The sequence below is a fragment of the Agelaius phoeniceus genome, chromosome 3 (genome assembly GCF_051311805.1).
Source record: "Agelaius phoeniceus isolate bAgePho1 chromosome 3, bAgePho1.hap1, whole genome shotgun sequence".
NCBI lineage: Eukaryota > Metazoa > Chordata > Aves > Passeriformes > Icteridae > Agelaius > Agelaius phoeniceus.
The window spans coordinates 54,868,374-54,895,348 of record NC_135267.1 but is presented as its reverse complement, the minus strand read 5'-3'; the positions used below and the strand labels follow the sequence as shown (position 1 = coordinate 54,895,348).

The following is a 26,975-nucleotide window of genomic DNA, read 5'->3' as shown; positions in this document are numbered from 1 at the left end:
ATAAAACTGACAATTTGTCAGTGGTGGAAAAGATTTCATATCTGTCTCACAAAAAGTTAATCTAGGAGTAAGTGGCAGAGGTTGCATGAAGAGTCAAAGGTCTGGTGACAAAGTGAGTTAAGGAGTCCAGAACTGTGCTTGCTGTGCTGTCCATTTCTCCAACTGCAGTTCTCAAGTATTGTGCTGGCCTTGTAGTTGCTGAGAATTTTTTTTTTTTTAGTAGAAGGTAAATAATGACATATTTTAAAGGGTTGGTAGTACTTGAGTATGGCTGTTTGATTAAAACGTGTTTTCATCACCCGCATTTCATCCAGAGCTTGATATGGGCATTTGTTCTGGATGTGGGTTAGGTATGAGGCTTATTTTAATTTAAGAAGTTGGAACAAATAACCATCATCATTCCCCTAATACCCCTGCCCCCAAACACAGTAAATGAAAGCAGTTCCTCAAAATCTGGTTTATTATAGGGTCTGAAATAAAGAATTTAAAACTGCATGTTTTTGAGGAAAATAATCATCACACAGAAGCATACGATTTTCTTTACACCATTCACTTAATACTGCACATTACTGCTGCATCAAATATATGAGAAAAGGGTGGTTTTGCTGGTGTTATTTTCCAGTGGCACTTAGTCTTTCTGAAACCTCAAAATTATTATTAATTCCCCTAATACTCAAATATTCTTGAATGAAGTAACAATTTATCTTTAACCATCCAGTTAACTCTTGTTCTCTGCCCTCTCTTCTAGTCTGTTCTACTTCCTAGACATAAATTCTTTTCTCTGCCCCTCTACATTTTGGACTTAGTTTTATTTTGTATGATTACCATATATTAATAAGAGAAGTAAGACACTTAAGAGTATTGTTGTGGTTTTACTTCCACAAGTTAAAACCCTTTATACCTCCCCTACTATTTCAAAAATAACCATACCATTATTCATTTTTATATTCTCTTTAGAATCAGAGAATGATAGAATGGTTTGAGTAGGAATATACTTTAATGATCATCTAGTTGCAAATTCCCCTGCCATGGACAGAAACACCTTCACTAGATCAAGTCCTTCAAAGCCCTGTCCAGCCTGACCTTGAGCACTTCCAGGAATGGAGCATCCACAGCTTCTCTGGGAAGTTTGTTTCAGTGTCTCTCCAGAGCTGAGCTCTTTTAACACACACGCACACGCATATATATATATATATGTGTGTGTGTGTACATATGTGTGTGTATATATATATTTACACCTATAACAGCATTGATTACTATGAAAGATGGAAAATTATTTGGGTTTTTCCCTAAAATGGAGCTAGAAGTGGAATAAATAATAAAATTTTCATTTGCACTTGTGCCTCTGAAATAAATGTACATGGATGTTGCAGACTTTACTTGTCTGCACCTGAACGAGCACATCAGAAAAAGAAAAAATAAAAAAAAAATCTTCAAATGAGATGTTTCAAAGCAACCCTCTGATGGTTGCTTCCACAGCCTTTCTGCAGAGATTTAGAGGGGGACAGAGCTTCAGAAAACCTGCATCACTCTCACTGTGTGCATTCTGCTTCATTCAGTCCTTCCTTGGGGAAGGTTGAGGAGAACCCTGCCGAAGCTTTGTTTGGGTCTTTTTAAGTCTATTTTTATTGCTCACAAAATATTTGAAGTTTTTTGTAGTCTGGAAGCCTAATGATCTGGCTATCCACAGACAGGAACTGGAAGAGTTCCAGTCTAGGCTTCTCTGTTACTCGTGTGCCTTCTTAGGTGAAACAAAACCCTTAAGGACTTTGTTTTTACTGCTTGCTCTCTTAATGCTGGCTATGAAATTCAAGTAATAGAGAGGTTTTTGTGAGGCAGATACTGGCCTTAAGTGTGTTGAAGTCACTAAATTCAAGCTATCCACTGAAGAACTGTGTTACTAGGTATTTACTAGCAGCATTTTTTTTTTTAATTGGTAGCCTAAAAATGGAAAGCTTTACTTTTTAAACATGGACAAGACCTGTGTGTAACAAAGGTGTATCCTGGAACTCTTGAAATATAATATGACAAGGTTTTGTTTTGGGAACAATATTCTCCATAGGTTCAATGCACGAAACAATTCAGTTAATGCTCTCTTTTGACTGGACTTTGGGAGGTTCATTTTTCATATAGTGCCTATACTGTGCTGCTGGACTTGGTCAAGTTGCACACTGCTTTTCTTTATTTAGCCTATTGCTATCTTTCTTTTGAACCCATCTCTTCCTGTTTCTCTGTCTTTTCACATATCAAAGTCTTGCATCTAAAGTCTTAAATTTATGACAATTTTTCTTACAACTGTATTTCACCCTTTATTCTCCCTTCCTTTACTACACCTTTGTAATGCTCTTTTCTCCAATACTTTGAGATGTCTCACAGCCTTGTACCACAAGATGTCTTGCAGAATATTACTTCTTTTTTGCACTGTGATGTATTCTAGGTCTGGTCCTGTGGAACTCTGTTGTTAATTTCTCTGCAGCCCCATGATTGCCTTTTAACAAGTGTTTGTGTGGGTGCTCTTTTTTTTTTTTGTGTATGTCTAGCTATGCTTTCCTTTTGCTTATATTAATTTTCAGCTCTGCTGTTCCATCTGGTTTTATGATACTTTTTTTTTCACCAGCATATTTGATGTTATTTTTTTTATGTGGAGTTTGAGTGTTCCATATTTATATTTTCTATTGAATTTGCCCTTTGGGTTTTTTGTTTTGTTCAGGTGGGGTTTTTTGTTTGTCTTTTTTTAACTTTCTTCTGCCTTACATTTACTTTTTTTTCTGGTCAATAAGGTTTGTGCCATAGGAGTGTGAATTAACTAGCAGTATAGAGCTTCAATGTGAAGAAGAAATGTTTTTGCCTACTTATCTCCTTGTGATGAGTGGTCTAGAGTAGAAATTAATAAACCTAACAGAGTATTGTGTAGTATTAAATCTGTTTATTGGCTAACTCTCAGAAATAATTCAGAGCAATATTGAAGTTTATTGTGCCTATGTTTGCATGTTATTGTCTTGTCCCTTTCTCACCTTAATTATACACCACCCAAAATGATTAATGGAAGGCAAAGATAGTTTCTATTGAATCCAATGGAAAAATTACATGTCTGGAGGGAGTGCAGGATTTCTCCAGTGCTTTTCATTATTTTGGGTACCATGGGTTTTATGTGTGTTCAGTTTAAAATGAAAGGGTAAGAGCAAGAGTCTTGTTATGACACATAAAATGGAAATTTTCCAGTATGTTGCTTAAAGTCAGTCTCTCTGGCAGCACAGCACTTTCAACAGTGTTGTGATTTATCAGTATAGAATTCTCTTTTCATACCAATGTGATGCCCCTGTCACTTTGGACTAAGTAATCCAATTCTTAAGGCTTTGAATGGAGGTGAACCTTCATAATCATCCCTTCCTTGAAGACAGGAGCAATGTTTCTAATTGTTAGAAATGATTAATAGCTGTCCCAGTAATTGTGCCTTATAAAGACAGTGAGGCACTGATCACTCACAGTAGCAAATGTGCTTGCTGACCTTTGAATTAAAGGAGAAATTGTGGCAGATATTAAAAATTATGGCCTGTTGGTCGTTTTTCTTCCCAAAAGTTATACCTGTCTGTGATTTTATACTTTAGCAGCACGGTTTACATAATATTATCATTCCTTTTTTTCATGAAAACTATTGATTCATTGGTTGTCATGTAATATGAAAGCATTAGCATTTTCAAGCAAATGCTAATTTGGAAAAAAATTGATATATACTCTGAATATAAATTGCAAAAATAAGCTGATAATTCGTTGCTATGATACAGAACCAAGTTCTGGCAAAAAAGAAGTGCAAAATTATGGGCAGAGTTTGGAGTAATTGTTTTAGATAGGCTACAGGTGTCTGGTATTACATAGGTGTAAATATTGTGTGTATTCATTATATGCTTTCATTTAATTCTCTTGGCTTCACCCTCCTATATCCCTACACACCCACAATGTCTGAAGGTGCCTTTTGTGTAGAACAATTGAGCCTTGCAGGAGAGAGGCATTTCTCCTGATAATTCTAGTAATATGCATCATTTTATATGCTGATTTTATCACACATTGTTCAAATTAGTTCATTAAAATTAAACATCACTGAATACTTCCATAGCCACCTGCACTGCCTTAATTCCTGTTTTGCTAAATGACTGAGCCATATGGTTGCTTCAAGCCTTGCCTTGCCCTTGCTGTGTTGAGTGTTTCAAAAATGCTTGATAATATTAAAGGAAAATACTGCTTCTTTCAAAATACATCTTACATCTCTCAAGGTATGATTTTTATTCTGTTAAGTTTCTCAGTAAATTTCCAACTAAAATCATAATTTGTACCTGGCATTAAAAGAAATTAATGGGCCTTATTAGCTGTATAAACTTTAAAATTATTTTCAGCTTTTGAAGGTATTTGTTTGGTTTTTTTGTTTTGCTTTTTCTTCAGATGAAGTAGCAGCCTACTTGTTCCTGTGGGTCTGTGAATCCATTTCTTTACATGTTTATGTATATTTTATGTAATAATGAGAACATTGGAGGAGGGAGTGTGAGATGGCAGTTGTATAGAGCCAAAATGACTTCTTGCACTGAGAGCTGATGGATTTCTCTTCCACCTCACCACTATCTGCAATCATACCCTTGGTTACTCGCAGCTTTCCCAAAACCAGCAAACCCCAAACCCCACAACCCAAACAGTGATTCCTATGTAATTATGTGAACATGTTTAACTGATTTCTATTGTTAGTGTCTAATTTTTGGATTAATACTCTAAATGGAAATTGCTGTGTCATGGGTAACTTTGCCTTAATAGGGGCAAAACATTCCCTGAGCTGTGTGTTTCCTTGCTTGCACACCACTGTGGTTCAAGGAGGTGGACCTGATGCCCAAGCCCTTGGGATGCAGTCCTGGACACTGCTTGGCTGCCAGCACTGGTGCTATGCTGTCTGCCAGTTACTGCCTTGTGCTGTCCACCAGTGTTCCATCATGTCTTCTCCTTCCAGAAGTCTAGTCTGAGGTGGCCATCAGTAGCCTTGGCATTACATTACAGAAGCTGCTGCCTTGCCCCTCCTTTCCCATTTCCATAATTTTGAACCTAGAAAGACCCAGGAGGCGCATGGGAAAGAACTGCTTCAGAGCTGTGTAGGTGACACACAGGACTCAGGGGTGCAGAGTCTGCCTGGCTATTCTGGATGGCCTGAATGGAGTTACCTGTGAGTGCCCTGTCCTCTCTGATGCCTGTGGTCCAAGGAATAGCTGCTCTTTCTGCTGTCCTGGGCAGCTTAGGAGTAGGCATTGGAATGAAGTGTCTTCTGTCCACCAGAACTGATGATCTTCAGCTCCATAACCTTGTCTTGACTGTATATTTAAAGTGAGCTAAGGTGCAGATACTAGAGAGTACCAAGAAAGAAGTTCTATAGTATTTAACAAAGTGCAAATTTATTTCTCTAAATATACGAGGAGAAGAATGGAAAGCAGTAGATAGCACTTCGTTCATAAAGCTTACAGAAGAAACATATTGATGAAACTGCAAATGCTTTTTGACAGGTGAAAAGCTGCTTGGAAAACACTGATAGCATCCACTCTTATTGTTTTTGGTAGTGCCATGGATGATGGAATAACAGATGCTCTTTGGCTGAGACTATTCAGGTTACCTGTGAGCCAATTTGAGGATAATCTGGTGTTCAGAAATGACTGATGCATTGGGGCAGTGCTCATCAGGAAGAATTGAAAAATAATAAAAAAGAAATTATTTGGTGAAACTGCTCAGGCTTATTACACTTTTGTGAAAAAGGCAGACAGAATTGGTTTGTACATGATGTTCTGTGTAAATATACGTTAAATAATATTTTCAGGCCTTTTTTTCTTAGTGAAGTTAGAAGAATAGGTACTTTCAGCTTGGAGTATGGAAGGAGAATGCATGTTCTGGGAATTCTCAGATGAAAGCAGCAGAAATGGCAGAGGGCTACACAGCAGCATTTCCTCTGTGCAAAATCTGAGGAACATTAGGACTGTCTTTTACAGGACAGAAAAAGGAAATAAAAATTTTCAGGAAGCTAAAGGCTGGTGCAAACAATGGGGTAACTAAACTTCATGTTGGCTGGTGATAGGTTAAACAATAATAATCTTAAATTGCAGTGAGATTCAGGTTGATGATTAGATAAACTGTTAATTGAATTCTGGGATTGAGTACTTAATAACTGTCTCTTACCAGAGTCAGAAGTGTTCTGCTATCTACTGTCACAGTCTTTTGTCCTGAAATGTTTCTATCTGCATAAATCCCAGGAACAGTTGTGTCTTCTGTTTGTGAGAAAAGAACGTACTCAGAGTCTATTGCCTATTTTTATCTATTTCAGTTGGAAAGAATAAAAATTCCTTTTCTTTCCCCTAATTGTTGTGCATTTCCATTCTATTTACAGGGAAATTCTGGTTAGTTTTTGGTCAGTCTCAAGAGGGTTGATAGGTAAAATATAGGAGGTAAAAATATTTGCTCTTTTTCTCAAAAAAAACTTTTTTGGTAACTACTCTGTCATGATTAACAGCTGGGCTTATTTTCTTACTTTGTTTGATATTCCCTTCACAGATATATTTTTTTTTTAGAAAAGTTTTATGTTAGAAGACAATACTATAAGATTAATGTCTCTTCATTCTCTGAGATGCTACTTGATTTCCGAGGTTCTTATTTGGACATTCAAAACATTTGAAGGCAGTATTATGATTCATGGTTGGTAACAACTTCAGTTTTCTTTTATGGTTTCAGCAAGTTCTAATTTTGAAGGAAAAGTTTGAGTCTGAAATTATATTCTTAGTTCAGGATAAGTTATACATTCCCTTAGGAAGTACAACTGCAAAGCCTTTATTTAAAAGCCTAATTACAGCTTTAAAAAGAAAAGCAAGCACCTTTTGGATGACTGGATACTCTGATATCTGTACTGTGTCACTGGAGAAAACAGAAGTGGGAAATAAATCACAGAAGATTCTTGCATTAAATTACCTCTGGAACATGGGTTCAATGTCCTAATAGCCCAAAGAATTAAGTACAGTGTTTGACTAATGAATATTAGTGTTAAAAGTTCACCTCTTGTCTGAAATGGAGGTGAGATTTTCATCCTTCATATGGTACTTATTTGGGTAGATTTATCAGTTTTTTTGTATTTTTCACAAGTTTAGGTTAATCATATTAGTTGGTGTCAAGAAAATGCTCCAATGCATGAAGTTATAAGCTATATATTATGGGCTTGGATGAAATATGTTTAGTATTTTGTTGGCATTATGAACTTCACTATTCAAAATAGAGGATGATTAAATAGCATTAACCTGTATAAACTAGTTATTTGGAAGCAAAAAGCTGTTTCACAATTTATGAATTGGAAAGTGTTGTGTCAGGAGGAAAGATGTGAATCTTCATAAACTGAGGTGCATCCTGAGATGAAAACAAAAATCTCCAAAGCAACAAGACTAGCCTAGCCATTCATATCTGTGGAACTTCAAGTTTTCTCTGAAACAGCAGTCCTAGTTTATCTGCAGTCTCCTTCTCCTTGTTCTCCTATTGCTGGACACTGACACAAATTATTTCTTTCAAAACACTGTAAAAATGCTAGTTGCTTGCATGAGTGATTTTTATAATTGATAGGGTTGTTTCCATCTATTTCAGGAGTATTTCCCCGTAGAAGAAAGATGGTGTGTACTAGAGTGTAAAACCCGTTGGGCTGCTAATATGACTTGAGAGGCAAGGGTTTTGTAAGGGGAGCTTATTCATCTGTTTGTTTTAAAACAATTAATTTGGATGGAAAATATGATGACTTCTCAGGCATCCTGGGCTCCATCATGGCTGATGGAGATGCAGCAGACATCCAGCTACGTGCAGGTTACAGCCTTTACAGCCTGGGTGTAATGTCGTAATGCTAATCAGTTGAAGTGTTTGGGAGAGAAGAGCAGTTGATGTCTGTGAAGCAGAGGGCTGTTAGCAAGATGTGAAGCACAAGGACAGAGTTGTTACACACCAAAAACCTCATGTCTTTGTTTTAACTGCAAGCTCCAGTGTCTAGGAGAGCAAGGAATTCTAATTTCTGAACTTAAGAAAGCTTACAAAATACATTAAAACGATAGGTACTGTGTTTTGCCTTGTGTTTTTTGTCCATTTTTGTAATTTTTATTGTCTGTATGAATTCTTTCTGGTGTACAATGTGTGTTTAGGGTTTTAATCTAGTTTCTGTGGTAATTAATACAGTAGTGTATGAATCCCTGTAGTCTTGGGTAGTGCACTGCTCAGTGCATTTTTTGCATATGTATGATTCATGGATTTTGGCTGTTCTCTTTAGGTGTTGTTAAATTATTTATTACAATTCTCATAGAGATATGCACTATAGGACTGCTTGCACTTGCGAGACCAACATTACCATCAGTAACTGGAAAATCAAAACCATTTCAGAAGGAACTTTCTGTATATGATCCTTTTTTAGCCTGCTCCTTCTCATCTATGTCATATTCAGCTCTTTATGGGACATTTAGTGTCATTGTACCATGCTTGTTAATTGCTCAAGATTTTATTTTACAAATATGCATAACCATGTGTTGATGGTCTGGAAGACTTCCTTGGAACTAAATAAATTTCAAGGTTTCCAGCTTTTTTTTTTCCTTAAGCAAGTACTTGAGTTCACTAGAGAGTGCTGTGGTTGTATTGACAAAGGCTTAACTTATGGTTATACTCAATTGGAGTGTGGGTCACTGCAAAGTGAGGTATGTACTTCAGAAGGGAGGTCAGATGATATTTTGAAGAACAGCAAACAAACCTGTCTTATGAACGCACAGGATTAATATTATTTCCATTATTTAAATATTGTTTTAAATTGTTTTTCCAAACTCCTATCAGTGGTAATCCTTCCCAGCAGTTGGTTCTTAACTCATGTTCTGCATTTAATCAAGGAATGTAAAACTCCTTTAGTGTACATCCTACGCCTGTAAAAGCAAAAAAACCTGGAAATAGAGATTCTTCAGGCCACTGTTGCATAAAGTAATGTTCTGAGAAAAATTGATTTCATAACAGGAAACATTACTATTTGGTGCTGAGAAAAAGTGATTGAAAATTAAGGAATGAATAGTCTTCCTGTTACCAAAAAAGCCCTAAAAAACCTAGTGAAAATGTTTTATGAATCTCCCATGCTTTAAATAAATTCTAAGATGACTATAAAAAATATAGGACATTTAATTTCCTCTTCTGAAAGGTCTGTAATAGCAGTTGTAATCTGCTGTCATGCCTGGCAATGAGCCTTTATTTGACTGTTGGTCATACTTGTGAGTAGTATTCTCAGCAGATTGTTGATTCTTATTTTCTCCTGTCACATGCTTATCCAGGAGAATGGCCAGTTTTGTTTCTGTTTCCAGTTTCAGTGTTTTAAGCTGATAGGAGTAAGTATGTTCCTAATGCACTTTTAATATTGTTGCTTTTGGAAGAAGGACTGCTGTGTTAAAGACACTCTGAGTATGAATGCACATTCAAAAATTATATTTTTTCCCATTCAGTTAAAATCTAAATGCCACTTAGGGTAAAAAAGCCTAGAGTGCAGAGAATTTTTTAGTTGGCAACAAAAAAAAGTCAAAAAGATACATAAAGATACATTTTAATCTGCCTTTTTCTAAATATTTGAAAGAAGTTGCTTGGAACTATGTTTTTTAGTGAGGAAAATTCCACTTATCTTCAGTTTCCTCTCTTATCTTGATGTGGCTCTGCTTCTTGTTGGACTTTTCCAGGAGTCAGTTCATTTCCCTCACCTGGGAAGAAATCAAACTTTTCTGTCTCCTTGCCTCTCTCAAGAGTGAAGGCACAGGAGATCTAGGTCTTTTATTATGGGATTTGTGTGTTGCTTTGCAAGGGTCTGATGAGCATAGATGGAGGAGGGCGTGGGGTGGGAGTAAAAGTCCTGTGAATTTCAGTGGCTGTGAGTTTTCAGGTCACCTTGGCTGACATTTGTGAATTCTCTGTGCACTTGTTTTTGTGCACTGCAGCAAACACACAGCAGCATAAAGACTTCAACAAGTGCTCAGCACTGATGTTTTCTATAAGACTGTCTGCCCTAGTCTACTCTAAATATGTTAACATTTCACTTTACTTTCTATTCAAATAAATAATATCCACAGAAACAGATAATTTGATTCTGATCTGTTGTGACATCCTCATTAATGTATGTCTATTTTGTCAGCATCTGAAACATCTAAATGATGCCTGTTGAGCAGTGGTGGTGATACAGTGGCATCCTAGAGCTGGATAGTGGATACAGAAGGGCCAACACTGGTCTTTCATCCTGGAGGCCTGTCACAAAAATGGGTGGAACAAAGCTGATATGGAGGGAGATGTCTGTGCATTACTGCTCACCTTATCCAGTCAAGTAATATCAGAGCAGCTAACAGGAATGGTGGAAGCAAAATGGATTTAAACTCTTCTCTGCACCGCTTTTCATGCAGTGAAGTTGTTGCAAGTGTTTTTAGGTGTTGTGTTCATGGGACTGAAATTTTCCCAGGAGGTGCAGGAGTGCCTTAGAACAGCTGGGAACAACTTCAGACTAAAACATCTGACGGGCTTTAGGCTGGGCAGGCACAAATGGTACTCAGTTATTTGATATCCCAACTGGATAGCTTCATCCCGAGTTGATGTTAATCTAGAGCTGGGATTTTTTTGGAAGCTTTTCTTAGAAAAGACATTTTCTTCCAGACAGGAAGCTGGCCAGTGTTTGCTGCTCTTTGGGCAGCCAGATCAGCCCCTGAGTGACTGAGAAGCATCCTGGGGTCACTAAGCCACCATCCGTGGGGTATTTATGGGTTTGCAGCACAAATTCAGACAGTTCAGAGCTGTTGTTACTTTTATCTTAGCCATCCATTCATGGGCACTGATGTTAAAAAATTCATGTCAGAGTACCTCACTTAATCCCTAAAGGAATATGAAACTATTCCAGGTGCTTTTTGCTTACTGAAATGCAGTTTACTGTTCAGTAACACTGTCCTTTCATAAGCCAGCCTGACGCACCGTATCAAAAGTAATTTTCTGAATGTTTTGCTGGAAGATGCAATTCAAAGGAGCACAATGCAAGATAAATGTTCTCTTGTACAGACACTACAAGCTTGCAATGCAAATTTGAGTTGCTGAAATTTTTCTGTCTCAGGTTTTGGAGTTCCTAAAGTTCTGTGTATTAGCTGAAGTTCCATCATGTGAAAAAAGAGGGACAAAATTACCATCATATTACCACCTCAGAAACTGGTATGTCATTGTGGTCCATTTTCTCTGCATCAGAACAAACAAGTCCACAGGATTTTGGTGTTATGTATGAGAAAACTACAAATTCCAGCACTTCCAGAGTGAAATATTTTTCATGTTTATTCATTTTGAAAATGTTACTATGGAGAACAAAACTTTTGTAGCTACAACCAGCCCAAGGAACAGTTTTTGGTCAAAAGTTCATCATGAACTTTGTTGCAAATACTGCATGCCTTTGAAACATGAGGTTTTTCATATCTTGTTTTTTTTTTTTTTCAAATGCAAACATTTTCTTGTTCTCATGGAATTGAAGGAGTCATAAGGGATATTAGTATCAAGACAGTAGTATGATAGTTGTAAATACTGGTAAAGTGTTGTGCTGCCCATGATAATAATTCTTTGGCTGATTTGATGCTGTTTTTATTTGCCTTGCCTGGATCAGTGCTGTCAGGCTGTGTCCCTGTTGCTTGACCTCTGTGGGTGTGGTTAATGGGGGAATCCCAGTTGCATGACCTCGCTGTAGAGCAGAGCTTTTGGCATCAGCAAGTACAGCCTGGAGGGCAGGACACCTTTCCTCCTCCTGTGAAATTGCAATGTCAGTGTGAAATTGATGAATTGATGAGCTCTTGCAGTCCATGAGGCTTAGTTTCTGTTCAAACTGAGTGCTCTGCTTTTATTTATACAGTGTAGCTTAACAACTTGCTTTGGTTTGCTTCTTTTAATAATTCTCATTTTCTATTGGAAGTAGGAAACATCCAAAAGATTTGCATTTTCCAGAAAAATTTCCCCTGTCTGTAATGTGTATTTTTATTGTTATTTTTAATCTCTGTAGTAAATTCAGAGTCTTATCTTGACTTGCATTTGAGTTGTGGTGCCTTGGAACTGAGCTAGGCAATGAAGTTGAAATTCATGATCCTGATTCACCCCTGCTTTCACTTTGCCAATCTGTAAAGAACTTGAAACAAGCCTTCAACAGTTTGAGTCTTGTATAGGGAATGATATTGTAAACAAGTGAAGTAAGCAGAAAGATACCTCTGAATTGTAGGCATCTGAAGAAATTTTGGGGAAATCTTGTGTTGTTTACACCAATAACATGATTTTTGAATTTTTTAGAATGGAAGAAGGTAAAGCCAGGATATAACTATATTGAATATTTTAAGTGTGTATCAAATAATGTATCTAAGTAATATTATAGTGTTACAAAGTAACATTTTTCTCTAGACCTACTCCTTAAGGGGTATCCTTAACTGATGGTGCAGGGCACTAAAATTAAAAACCCCTAACAATGTCTCTAGTTTTTCTTCATAATTTCTTTAGAGTTTTTTTTTTTTTCTATTTTTTTTTCTGCCCTATGGTTGCAGACAGTTACTATATGTTGGGTAATGGGGGGCAGAAGGTTTTGAGGTTTTATTAAAACCAAGCACATGGGGGTTTACCTGTAGTGTATTTAGTGGATTCATAGGCTTTGGTTTTTTTCTTTTGAAAATAATATCCTTCCTGCAAGCAGAAAAATTTAAGAGCTTTTGACTTTTTATAATTAGCCTTTATTTTTTGCCTTCTTGCACATTACAGAAACACAAGTAAAGGGCTGTCTCTAACTGTTGCAGGGAAGGCATTCTCTGAAGAACAAAACAGGCATGAATACTTCTGTGTGTGAAATATAATTTTCTGTGAATTAATATAGAGGTTTCTGAACTTTTCTTTGCAGTCTGCTTCCAGTTGCAAGCCTATTTCTCTATTTCAGTGCCTCTTCTTTGCCTGCAGTCTCTCACAAATGTTGCCCAAAATGTAATTGGGGGCTATGTTTCACAGTCATTATTAAAAGATAAAAAGGTCACATAGTCTCTAGCTTTAGGATAAGGCACATGAGTGCCTGGACCCTCCACTTTGTGTAATTGACATTGCCATTCACAGGCAGAGAAATTGCCACAGTATGTCCCCAAAATGGAGATGGTTTGGTAGTTAGTTCTTAGGAGGAAAGAGGTTTTGTGGGAGCTGAAGACCAGCCTGCTGAAAATTACAAGTTTCACACTTCAAATACAAACCTGTTATTCAGGAAGCAAGGAAGTGAGAGAAAATAATTTGATCAGGAAACTGCTTTGTCACATTTGTACCTTACAGTGGGCACATTTTATTATATATAAGGACTTCTTTTTGATCTTAGTATGATTTCTTAGCTTTGATTAAGTAGAAGAGCTTGGTTTTTAGTAGGGGATAAAACCTAAGACTTTTCACAATTAATTAGTTGAAGAATTCATTTATTCTGGAATGATCTGTCCTTGCCACTGAACTAGGACATTAAGTTTAATGCTTATCAAAATAAATAAAAGGCAGTGAAAACGATGAGGTATATACAGCTATGTTCAATAACATGGCTCAGGGAAAGTCTGGTAGCTCTTGCTCCACAGCTGTGTCGACATCTTTTAGCAAGTTCATGACTTAAATGCCAAGTAGGCATCAAAATCTTCCTGAAAGACTGATCCTAAAACTCAACTGTTTGCATGAACTTGGTCAAAGCTTAGGAGGCAGTGCCATTTAGCTGTTTCATAGTCTGATGTTTCTGTTTTGTGTAGGAGAGAATTGGATTGACCTTTTACATCAGGATTAACATTAGAGGCTATTAACTGGCAAATAGATAGTAGGCACTTCAGAGAAGAAAAGCTAAATGAGAGGATGGAGTTTGATTTGGAGAAATCTAAACTACATTTAAGTAGAAAAAAATAAACACTTAAGCTTCCTGGGGGAAAGAGAACATATTTATGAGTTTTAAAGATTGTAAATTCACAAGAATGGAGAAGGTTCTTCTGGGAATTACTGAAACAAGGATGAAACATCATCACTGTCAAATTGCAAGAAAAATTTTTGAGAAAAATGTTACTGATGAGTTGTGTACATTTTGTAACTACAGTAACTGCCAGAGTAACTGAAGACAACATGCTGGAGCATAGTAAAAAATAGGGAGTCAAAGGAATATTTAAGAGCAATATTTTTGTCCAGGCAAAAATGATGACTTGAGATACTTTTCTTCTTTCATTTATTTGCAGCATCATCCAAATATGGAATTTGCCCTTTCTGTCTTTTAAGAAGAAAAAAATGATGTTCTGCTCTTTCATGTTAGGTTTTTCTTTCTCCATTGCTCCAAATATGTTGCCTTGGTTTTGTGTTTTTTCTTTTTTTTTTATTAATTTAATGTAATTTTTTCTTTTTCACTATTTTGGGATTTAATGGAGTACCTCACTTGCAATTGACTTCCTTCTTGTAAAGTCTTAGTGGAAACAACACAGGTTGGTGTGTTTTTCCTTCCTTGTTTTCCAGGGAAGTGGGTGTATACAGTGTTTTATGTCTGCTTGTGCCTGACCTTGTTAGGCTAGTAACAATAGGGAAAAAAATCATGGAGCCTGGCTTTACTGAGATTTAATAAAGCACTTAGTACTTGTGTTAGCTAGATGCTCTTTACCTTTCTGGGCACTGTGGTGTGTTGACCTTGGCCAGCCCATCACCCTGCACTTTTTTGGTCGTTTCCTTAACAGTACAAGGGGAAAAATAGTGTGGGCAAGATCATTGGTTGAGACAAAGACAAGGAGATCACTTATTTTTTAAATCACCAGTTACTGTCAAAAACAGAGCAGGTTCATCCTGGGGACAAATTAACCAAATTTCCACCCCAGCACAGGGGGATGGGAACTGGGGGCTGCAGTCAGTCCATTACACTTGGTGTCTGCTGCTCCTTCCTCCTCACCCTGTCCCTGCTCCAGGCTGGAGCACCACTGAGAATAGTTAGCTGTAACACTTGCTCTAACCTCTCACTGAAAATCTCAAACAGTTAGGTAATCTTGGGAATTAATGAGATTGTGAGCAGTTCCCTTGTTTATACTTTGCATTTCTGCCAAGTCCAATAATATCTTAAGATATTATGAAGATTTTGCAATAATATAATTATTAATAACTAATATTAAGGTATTGCAAGCATATATAAATGGGGGAAAACTCCTAATTCTTTCAATTATATTGAATTTCTTTACAAGTAAAGAATGACTTTCTTATGAAAGGTGAAAGAAAATATTTTGTATGTTTTCCAAAGATATAATTTTGCTGTTTAGTTTACTCTGGCATTGGCTTCTGATTTTCTTGCAGTAGGTAGATGTCTGAGGGGGGAGCAGGGTTCTGTACATTTGTGGAATACTGCTGCTAAAGTTTAAAAAAAGGAGGAGAAGTGAAGTAGTTTCCAAGAAGCTGAACAGATGTTTTGGCTTTGTGATAAATGGTCTATGAATGCTGTCTGGAGCATTTCATGAAGTGTTGTGGGACTAACATGTAGATAGATGTATCCAAATTCACCGCTAAGTATTTTTAAAAGATGAAAAATGAGGTTGAGAAAGTGTAGTACTATAAAATATGTTGATATGTTAAAAATGTATATTGAAACTTCCAAAGGCTATAGTAGATTCCCTTACTATAGAAACAAGATCTTTAAATACTTCTAGTTTATTTGTTGCAATTTGAGTTGGGTTTTCTTTTCCTTCCAGTGGTTTTATCTTGAGAGAAGTTGAGAGAAACATTTTTAAAAATGTGTGAAAGTTGATTGTTATATTCTAGTTCTTCCTTTTCCCCCTTCTCCCCCAAAATTCACTTTCAGAAAATGTTGGAGGGTTTATCTTCTTTAATATCCTAGCTTTAGAAATATTAGAAATGATTTTTTAGTTTTTGGAAATACTGAGTTGGTTTTCATGTATTGCTTAAAAATATTTGGAAGAAACAAATAACAAAGGCAAAGAGGCAATTTAGATGGCCATGGACAATTAGTGCTAATTGTGGGAAGCAGTCTGTAATTTTTTGCTGAACCTGTTCAGTTTTCCAACTCTTATGTGGAAGGAAAAACCCCAAATTGCTTAGGCACAGCCTCCTCCTGTCACATGCGTAGTATTCAGTAACAAAATTGTTGAAAATCTTATTCTCTAGTCTGACGATCAGGTGCTTATAAGAACATAAGTATTACTAAAATAGAGATTACAAACAAATATACTATTTATTTTGTTAAATAATATAATAATAAATAAATAATCATTTATTGTTATTAACTTTATTCTAGAGTCAAGTGGCATAAAAATTGCACACTAGTGGATGTGGTTTATGAACAGTTTCTCAGGCAGTCATCAACTGATGCTAGAAAATAATCTTTAAAGTACCAGCAAACCTAAATAATATAATAAGATTCCTTTCTGATTTTATAAATGGCTATTAATGATGAAGAAATAACCAGGAATTGCTACTTTACCAAATTCTTCAATAGAAAAATAAATAATGGATTCTGCATAAGAATTCTAAATTTGAACTGGTAGCTTGTATTACATTATAGTAGTTTTCTTTAAACCCTCTTTTAAAGATGACTACTAAAAATATAGATTTCAATGCACTGTGCTTTAATAAGAACAGCTTTCATTCTATAGTATTTCTTTCTCTCTTTTTTTTCTGAAATTTTGTAGCAGAGACTTGCTTTACAGGCCAGTAAATTAGCATCTAACACAGATGATTTAATCCATGTACATAAATTTTCATCTCTTCCTGAGCAACAGCTTGTGAACAATTTTCAGAATGCCTAATGCAACTGTTTAGGACATAAGAGAACACGATAGTTCCTTGTTGTCTAAAAATCAAAGAATAAAATTTGACATAAAAAATCACGATAATTTATATAAATATACTTCACCAGTATTTTCACCAGTATTCATGTACATACTCCCAGGACTTCTGTGAGACTACTCATTTGGGCAAATGCTCATAAATCCATTATTTTTTTAAAGTTTAGGTTCAGTTTTTTCTTTATTTTTGATAGATTTAACCTGAACTTTGCCTACAAGAAAAGGCTCTTTATTGTGATGCCCTTTAGGACTGAAAGTAAAAGGAAAATCTGTCAACAGGAAGATTCTGGAATCATTAAGCAGATGGGTAGGTAAGTTTAGGGTAGGAAACTTTGCTGTGGCAATGATTCAGTTCGTATGTTGACTTGGATTTTCTCGCTTGGTTGAGAAGTTCAGCCTGGCATACCCTGTCCAGCAAGCTTTCTTCTGTGGGGATCACTCACTGGGTAGTACCTGGCCTGGAACTGTCATTCTTGAAGAAATGGATCAGCTCTGGGCTAGGTTAGAGGCAGCCTGTCTTTACCATCCATTCTGCAGGACAGCAGGACAGACTGATTCATTATTACTGCCTGTACAACATGTTAAACATATGATTTCCACTTTCTGCCATTGTAGCTAGACAGGCACAGCCTGTTTTGTCTTGTGTATATTTGTCATACACATTTACAAGATTGACAGTCTTCTAGCTGTAGAAACTTCTGTTATCCCCTTAAATCCATTGGCAAATGGAGCAGCAAACAAAACTTTTCCAGAGAAATTTGTCTTGGTGTCCTAAGTCAGCTATTTCCATTGCTAATATATCTCAAATTCAAGTCTGCCTCTTTTTTTGAGTAGAAAAGGGTGTTATAAAGCTGCCTCGAGGAATGTGGACCTTACTTTTTATTTTGTTTTCAGAAAATCTGTTGAGCAAGTTGAGAGAATTTTGGCCTCAGTGACCTCAGAATAATGATGATCCTTTACTACTTTTATTTTTTTCCCCCATCTGTGATCATGTTTCCAATTATCTGATCCTAAAACAAGAAAAAGAAAAGTTTGTAGGTGGAGACATCTAGAAAGGTCTTTAGGGATGTGATATCTTCTGTAGGTACTATTTCAGTCATGTGTCTAGCCATTTTATAGCTTGTTAGATTTCATGCCACTTGAAGTTTGAGGTTTCTGAGATAAGAAAACCTATACATTTTATCCTTTCTACGGTGAACAATCAGTTTCTTAGTATTTATCATTTTCCTTAATACCACTTTTCCCCCCCTCCCCTTTTCACTCCTCCCTTTCTTAGGATCGTATATGGTAGTGATTTCATCAGACCATGACCCGGGAGAAAAGACTCGACTTCAGCTTCCAACAATGAAAGAAAATGATACTCACTGCATCGATTTCAGCTACCTTCTGTACAGCAAGAATGGAGGAAACCCAGGCACTTTGAACATCCTGGTTAGGGTGAACAAAGGACCACTGGCTAATCCAATCTGGAATGTCACTGGTTCCACTGGCAAAGACTGGCTTCGAGCAGAGTTGGCTGTCAGCACTTTCTGGCCCAATGAGTATCAGGTAAGCTTGCAATAAATTCACACCTCTTTGTAATATTTACTGCAAGATCCTATCCACTTTGTGTTGTTTTGATCTGTTCTGATGGAGTATGCTCCCAGTGTCCTCAAGTGAAGTGTTCCATTCAGTATAAATAATTGTATGGGACTGGATATTTTTTTTATATCAGGTGATTGTCCAAAGTTATGTTATTGTGTAATAGGAGAAAAAAAAATTACCTGGAAAAAAGCCTTGTTAAAAGAAATGGTGAGGTTAAAGTCCAGGAACATCAAAAATTATAAACTCCCAGAAATAAATTGCCTGAGCAATTGTAATTTGTACTTGTCTTCCCTCCTCTTTTGTGTATGCCTGTGCTACCGTGTCTAAATACATGACCGTAACTGTGGTTTTTTCCACATGACATTTGCTTCATTTGCTGTGCAGGCAGAATGGTGCTCAACTAATGAGCAGCTGTTCAGGATGTGTTTTTTTTTTCCTCTTTGCTTGCTATGGGACAAAACCACCTGCAGTGTAGGCCTGTTGTTTGGAGGGAAAAATTGTTTCGTTATTACTGGATGCTGTTATTTCATTTGTTTGATTAACCTGAGAAAGTCCCTGCAGCTGTTTTACTCAGTGGGTATTTGGTGTGAGGGATGAATCTCATACATGGGCATTTTTGTTCTGGCGTCTAGGAGTGGGAAGAGTCGGATTACATGTGCTCACCTGAATTGTTACACCATGAGCTTACAGGCCCCTATCTAAATATTTGTCATTAGTGCTCTTGCAAACAGATTGGATATCCAGAGTAATTATTAAATGAAAGAAAGTGGATGCTTTGTTAATGGTTTTGTTGAATAGTAATATTGTAGGAATGTATCTTAAATGTGCCTTTATCTAAAGTTTGTTGCAATTCCCCACCATGAAAATAACATCCATAAACAAGCTTCAGTGCAAGCAGCCTTAAACATATGGTGAAAATGATGTAATTTGCTGTCTTTTTTTTTTGGGTGTTTTTGGGCTTTGTTTCCCTGGTTCTAATGTTTTCATTTATAAAGAAATTTCATCTACCAGTGGCATTGAAACTGGGTAAAATTTGATTTAAAGTTCTGAAGCCTGGTGCCAAAAAGCTCAGCTTTTGAGGAGGTGTTTTATTAACCCTTTTTATGTTGCTAGAAAGTACCATTTGGTGTCCTTAAACAAACCTCGGGAGCCTTCTATAACAGAACAGTAGTGATCAAGTATAGCAGCATAATATGCAGTAAATCAGGTTTCTGCTGACAGATGGCCAGGCTTGACAATGAGATTGGTGGTTGGAGCCTTATCTTAGCAACATGGCCATTTTTCACTTATGTTATAACCTTCACATTATCTCTCCACAGACTCTGCTTAAATTCATTCTTTCTCTTGCTTGGTCATCCAACAGAATATTGAAATCATGTGTAACCCAGTTTATGTTTAAATTAAACATAAGCCTGGAGTAGAACAGGAGGACTGCTAATGCAACCTGCTGTGATTTGTGGCCAACTTGCACAATTGCTTTTATGAACAGGAGGGGAAATCTGTGTCCTATCTACGCATATGCACAAATGCCTGTTTGCACCAACAGGGTTGGAATTTTTGTTGTTTTGGTTCTTTTGGCTCTCAAAGTTCTGGTTCAACATTGCTCTTGATAGGTTTTTGGTGGTTTGTTTTTTTTTTTTTTTTTTTTTTTTTTTAGTTTTGGTTTTTTCCCCGTAGTTTTCAGTTGTTATACTTTGGAATGGAAATTTTTTTTTTTCATTTTTCTCATATTAGTTCCATGCTGTACACTTGCAGCTCGTGATATTGGCGCTTTTATCTACCTGTTGGTCAATGAGTTTAGCTAGCACTGAGGAAAATGAGCACTGGTTTCTATAACAAGAATTGGAATTGGATCCTTGCCTGTACAAGCAAGGTCACGGCTAAAGATCAGAGCTGAGCACAATTGTTTGCATGTACTTTGTTACAATCAGGTAAACTTCACTGCTGTTTCCTTCACTTTTAAGTGAGGGAGGAGAGTAGAGATTATCAGGGGCTGAATAGCACAGGTTGCACTCTAAGGAAGTCTTGTGCAGTGACTTGGAGGTTAGCAGCATGGCCAAGTAGGTTGTAACAACAAGAGTGTTGCACTCAGGCTACTTAGCTTCTGAGCAGCATTTCTGTGCTCTGCTGTGCTCTGTTGAAACATTACTGCTTCCTGTTCAAAACTAGCACAATGTTTATGCATGTCACTGTAGTTTATTGAGTTTATGCATTTTTGGATGACTTTAACACTTCCTTTTACTCACAGGAATATATTATTTAAATAATCCATTTCCTTTACTTTCTTTACCTGCTTTCTATTGGGTATTATTTTCTGACAAAACATAGCACAGTTTATTATAGTAGCTTTACTGGATAAAAGTTTTTTACCCTGTCTCTGCTGGCAGATAGCCGTGGAATCTTTTAGAAGAGCTCAGGAACAGGACAAACTCAACATGGTTGCACCTCTCCCAGGATACACTTCCAGCCTTGAGCATATATGTGGCTCAAGAACTTTGAGCTTTAGAAGAACCTAGGTGATGCCTTTCTGTCTTCCTGATAGCATTGATTTTTTGCAATGATTTAAGCTTCTAGTGTCTACAGTGTACATGACAAGGAATTCTGATGTAAATTCCATGTTGGGACTATTCCTGGGGGTTTCTGCAAGCCTGGGGCTGGTAATTCTTCATTTGTCATATTTTGCACTGAGGGAGTTTCAGAAGTCCTGTAATGATGCAATCTGTCTCTTGTCTCCTGCTAGCAAGGCATCTGCAACCACTGTTCTGCTCATTTAACATGTGGATGAACTCTCAAAGAAAAGGGTTTGATTAGACAATCCCTTGGGATCAAAGTTGATTTGATTTTGGTACTTGTTAGTTCTGTGATCTTTTTCTTATTGCTCTGTTGGAAATATGCTACCTTTGACCTGCCTCAGGTTTGCTTCAAAAGAAAACTATTTTGGGATTTTTGTCTAAACTTTTTAAGTGACTAGGAGTTTTGTCTCATTGTTTTCTTTGTTGGTTATTACTGTAATTAATTTATTTTAGTTGAGGTGTTTATTCCTGTCTGGATGAATTGTTTTGTCTAATGCTTCTGTTCATTTCCCCAAGTTGTCTCCTGCTTTGCACAGTAGGGGTTATCTGACTGCTGAGGACAGTCTCTTCCTTTCTGCTTCTGTCACAGTCATTTTTCCACTTCCCTTGCTACCTATGTCATCGCTTTTCAGTTTGATTTTGTTTGTTTGTGGTATGCTTGATTTTTTAATTTTTATTTAACACTGTCTCACGAAAATCCATTTGCTATTTTTGTATGGTCTTCCCCTCACCCTCAGCAGGTTTGTTTTGCTTGCATAGGATCACATTTGTGGTTGCTCACATGTGAGGTCCACATTGAAATGTGAACCATGGGCTTTTCAGTTTTGGTTCTATTATTACATAGCTGACTTTTATATCAGAAACTGGTAAATAAACTCTTGACTCGGAGCCATAAATTTCTAACTCGTAAAATGCCAATTACTTGATTTCTTTAAAAATTCACTATATGGTAGTGGTGCTCTAGTTTAGCCAATGTGCTGGCTGGGATACTATCTTCATAGCACTGATGTAGAACCTGGAAGTATAGCTACCAAAGTAAAAATACTGAACTGCATTGAGCAGGTTTTAATCAGTTCAGAAATACTGGAGGAAAATGCTGGAAAGCCAAATAATTTTCTTGCAGAATTGTGAATCCTGATTTGGATAATTAATTTGTTCTTTATTACAATACTGATGATTTATTGGATTAGCAAAAGTTTAAATTGCTCAAAGATCTTGGAAAATTACTTTCCTTTATGATCTTGTAAGGTCTTGGAACTGTAATAGAAGCATAACAGGAGGATGGTAGACAGAGGATTGAGTAATGGTGTGTACAGTTGGGCCATATGCCACATAAGGTAGGAAACAGATTTCTTGTGAAATACGAGCATTTGTTGCCTTTTTGGATATCAGATCACTGTTCTGAACTCGTAGACATGTGAGACTCTAAACAAGCTACGTGCAGAAAAATTTAGGAAGACACGGGCTTAGATGTCATTTAGTCATTTGGTATAGCTAAGGAAGGAAACCACAAGTGAAATGGAAAGTACCTGTGTAGAACTGAGTTATTGGCCAACTTTAGAAGAAACTCACCCTCCCAAATGCCAGCTTCCTTTTAGGGCAAAGATCCTTTTTTTATATATGTGCTTTACCCTCAAAATACATAAAAAAATACAAAAATTCATTTAAAAAAACCCCAGCAACGTTCCACAGGACTGATATTTTCATAGGCTTTTATTTAAAATATTTTGGAATACAGAAAATTACTGATAGTAATACAAAAGATACACACTTTATAACTAAAACTTGGAGCTCGTGTAATAGTCAGGAGAACACTTAGGGGTTTAGAAAGTGTTTCTGATGAGAAAGAACTAGTTGAATGTAAATTGAATGACTAGTTGAATGTAAAAATGTAATATGGAAAGTGCTTTTCCTGAAAATTTTGAGCAACACTGATAAGCAGCCAACCAGTTAATGTTACAACTCTCTGTATAAGCCTTGGATGCTCAGTGGCAAGACAGTGAAAATTGTCTGATGGAAATCTCACCATGAGGAGTCGTTCAGGGGCAGAGGAGAGCGATCCCAGGCCTGATAACTTAGCCTACTTCAGCATTGCCTCTCACACAACTGTATGAGTTATCAGGCCTGGGAAACGACCCAATTTGGAGGAATATGGTAGAATTATGCAAAACCCTCACCCATATGAAGGGGAATCCTCTTCCAGTTCAAGAATTAGGGGCCTTTTTGATCTGGTGGTTAAACTAGACTGAAAAAAGTGAATGGAGGTTGATTAGACTGCAGGCTGCAGACCCATGAATGTGCCTGACAGAAACAGCTGTTCTGGATGCCCAGCCTTCTCCACCCCCTAAGTCGATGTGAGCTTTTTTTCTGGATTCCTAAATGTAATTTAATTTTTATTCTGTGGTTATTTAAACCAGTTTGGTCATATTTTTGGTAAATTTTTGTCTGGCTGTAGAAATAAGACCTAACTTTGTCTGCCACTACCACCCATTTCTCTTGGCTCTTTTCCCCTTACCATTTCCTTTCAATCTCACTTCAGGTAGAGTAATATTTGAGACTTTTTAAAACTGAAATTTAAAATTAAGGCTTTTCGATTATTCAAGTTTCTAAGGATTCTTAGAAATAAGGTATGAATTAGAACTTTTTGGAGGGTGGCTGATATTTCATCCTACCTATAGGATGAAATATCAACCTATGAAATATTTATAGGAGCTATAAATTTTTTTTAAAATATGTTGGTAAAAGATAGGTTAGCTGTATAATTACAGAAATCTAAGGTAATACTTAAAAAACAGAGAGGTTTTTTTTTCATTAAACTTAGAACAGCTTGTGTTTGCAGGTAGTATGTCACTGAAATGTTCCTTGTGTAGGTGCATCATTCTTTAGCACTCTTTTTGGGAAATAACTCCATTAAGAATGCTTTGTGGCTTTTAGGAGTTTAAGGTGACTGTCAATAAGTTATTTTTCTTCTACTTCATTACTGCACAATGAAATGGCTCATACATTTGTTTCCTTTGTCTTCCTTCTCTCCTTCATAGTTTTCACCAGATGAAAGCACTTCTAACTACCTCACTACTTACCACTATCTCTAATGTTTGAAAATATCTCCAAAGAGGAATGATGTTGCTTTCTCATCAGAAACACTTTCTAAACCCCTAAGTGTTCTCCTGACTATTACTTGCTAAGCAGCTCTTAATCAGAAGATTTCTTCTTTATAAAGTTAATTGAAGAGTTAGTTAGAGAAAGTTCATTATTTAAAAAGTCTTTCTTATTGCTTTTCCAAGCCTTGCCAGTGCAAACAAAACACCAACTTTTTAAACTGCTAGGATAAACATGAATGTGTGCAAGCATATCTGTCACATTTCTCTCTCAATTCTTCCAAGATATTTATTGATCTGATGATGACAAAAAGCCCAAGTAATTTCCAATAGAGTGATTACCAGAACCATTTTAATAATTTAGTTCTGCAGATCACAAAGCACTCAAAGCTCTCAAAGGACCTGTACAAGTACTTACTTATTCCAGTATTCAAACTAGGAAACCATAGTGCAGGGAGTGAAAGTGAGCATTGCCCAAACAAGCCTTGTCACAGCTCAAGTGCCAGCATCTAGGTTTTCAGTAACACCATTGGAGTCTTCTTGGAAACGCTTTTATTATTTCTTAGAGACAACAAACAGGCTTTGACTGTTAGTTCAGGTCTGTGGCGTTGTTTCAGCAGGGGATGTTCCGCAGGCCAGCCACAATGTGCTTTCTTTCCCTCCAGAGTTAGCTCATTTATGGGCACAGGAACTTCCTGAGGGATAGGCAAATGGTGGTGGTGGCAAAGCAGGTAAATAATGATTATGTATGGTGTTGGCCTTTCTCTCACCTATTGTGTTGTCTCCTGCCCACTAGCTTGCTTTCTTTATTTAAGAACTTCAAAATTGCCTTAAAGACATGTATATAATAACTTTCCTAGCTTGGTGCATTTGACTTTTGTTAGCATATTTTGATGAGACCTAATTTATTCTGGGGTCTGCTGCTTTAAAAAAGGGCCAAGCTGATTAATTAGTATCCAAGAATTATTACAATTTAAAATAGCAGAAATTATTGTGAATCGGGTAAAATGTGTCAGCCATGTCTAAGTCGGTGATCCAAACTTTACTTCGCCATTGCAAGCAGAGATGGCTCTGCTTCTGCAAAACACCTAGAGCTCCGTTCCAGCAGGGGTGTAGAAGAAATGACTTTGGATGCCTTAATTTTTACAGGCTACAGAGCTGTAGAATCTAGGCAATTACTTCTGTTGCTCTATTCTTAGTCCTACAGAAAAACTGAATTCACAGAATTTAGAAGCTGAAGAGTTTGTATTCTGAAAAAAGAGATGTCAGAAGTTTACTCCTTTCCTTTTCCTTTGTTTAAAATTTTCAATATTGTCTTTTCCACTGCTTCTCTTTGTTATATTACAATTTGTAAGGAGCTTTCTTTTGTTCTACTGTGCTCTGGGTTTCCTTTGCCATTGTCCTGATTTAGGCAAATTTGGTAGAGAATTTCCAAAGGAGGGCCCCTCCCCCCAACGGGTTTGGGAAGAATTCCTCGGAGAGGAGTGGAAAGAACCTGTTTATTAACAGGCACAGCACCCCCCAGCACACAAAATGAACAATACCGGATGACACCGCTCTGAAAAGAGATGACAAATTCAGAAAGTCTCTCTTGGGGGGTGGTCACTCTTCTCAGTCCCTCCGGCGCTGGGGCAGCTGCTGCAGGCCACAGGGTGCAAACTCTTGGTGTTCCCAGGTCCCAGTCCAGAGCAGGTTTGAAATGGTTGGAAAAAGGAAAGGAGAAACAGTCCAGGAAGAAATTTGGACAGTTTAGCTAAACTAGGTAATGAGCAAAAGCAAGCAGAAGCAAAGCAAGCAAGAGCGAGAGAGAGCAAAGCGAAAAGCAAAAGCAGAAAAAGCTGCAGTCTCTGTGTCCTGCCAGGCTGATAAGAAAACCAAAACAAAAAAAGAGCCAGTCTTAAATGTACAGAACATAATATCCAACATTAACAGAACACATGAATGGGGATACAAGCATCATAACGTCACCCTAGGACAGCCATATGTATGATCTGCACTTGAAGGAGAGTAGAAATATTATACTTGAAGTACTGAAGTATTGTAAGGAATTGCATAGCTCTACATACAAGACTTCAATTCTCGTTCCATCAAATAATGTAGTACCAATGAGGCTGATGAAGATTTTGACCTTTTTTCACTGTTCCCTGCAAAATAGTGATTATCTTCAGGGTGAAGTGATGAAAATTTAGTAGATGCTTGGTGTTTTCCAAGACAGTGAAAGGTTTGGAGGTTAGTATGCCATATGAATCTGTTTTATGAATTACCTTAATAATTACCTAAAAATCTTAAATGAAACACTACTGGCTGTAAACTCATGAAGACTTTGAGATAAATATGTAATATTTTTAGCTGGTGCTTAATTTCTGGGGAGATATATGTGACTTTAACCTCAGCACTCTTCCAGGAAACATTCCTTGCATCTGCAAGGTGGTATGCAAATTTTTTTATTAACCTTGATTACCAAGATTATGAAAAGCCTGTAGCATTCTCCTCCCTGTCATACTGCAAGCAGTGTCAGGCAGTTAAGTGGAAAACACAGTATTGCTAATCAGCCATCTCGGAGCACCTGATTCTTTTTTTTTTTTTCAAAAATACAAGATTGGCTTAAATCATGGTGTGTAAATAAAGAAGTTCTGGATATGGTTCCTTGTGTAGAGATTATTCTTTTTTAGGATTTCAGTCTGTAGCTGAAAATCATAATTACTTGTTACATAAGAAGCTCAGATTTTGTCATATTTTTATCAGCTTCTGCAAGATCCTATCCCTTTCTAAGAAAAATTGCGAATATCACACTATCAAGGAGCTGGCAATGATATACTCTTCCACTTGGCTCTTTTATTCACATG

The 26,975-nt window shown here is 36.9% G+C and overlaps 1 protein-coding gene across 13 annotated transcripts in view; it reads left to right on the top strand.

Moving 5' to 3' along the window:
• Positions 1–26,975, top strand: part of PTPRK (protein tyrosine phosphatase receptor type K) — a 381,627-nt gene that overhangs the window by 112,109 nt on the left and 242,543 nt on the right. For all 13 annotated transcript variants that reach the window (XM_077175285.1, XM_077175283.1, XM_077175281.1 and 10 more), the window contains exon 3: positions 18,151–18,422. In XM_077175285.1, coding sequence (XP_077031400.1) covers positions 18,151–18,422 — 272 coding nt within the window. The remainder of the gene's footprint in view (positions 1–18,150; positions 18,423–26,975) is intronic.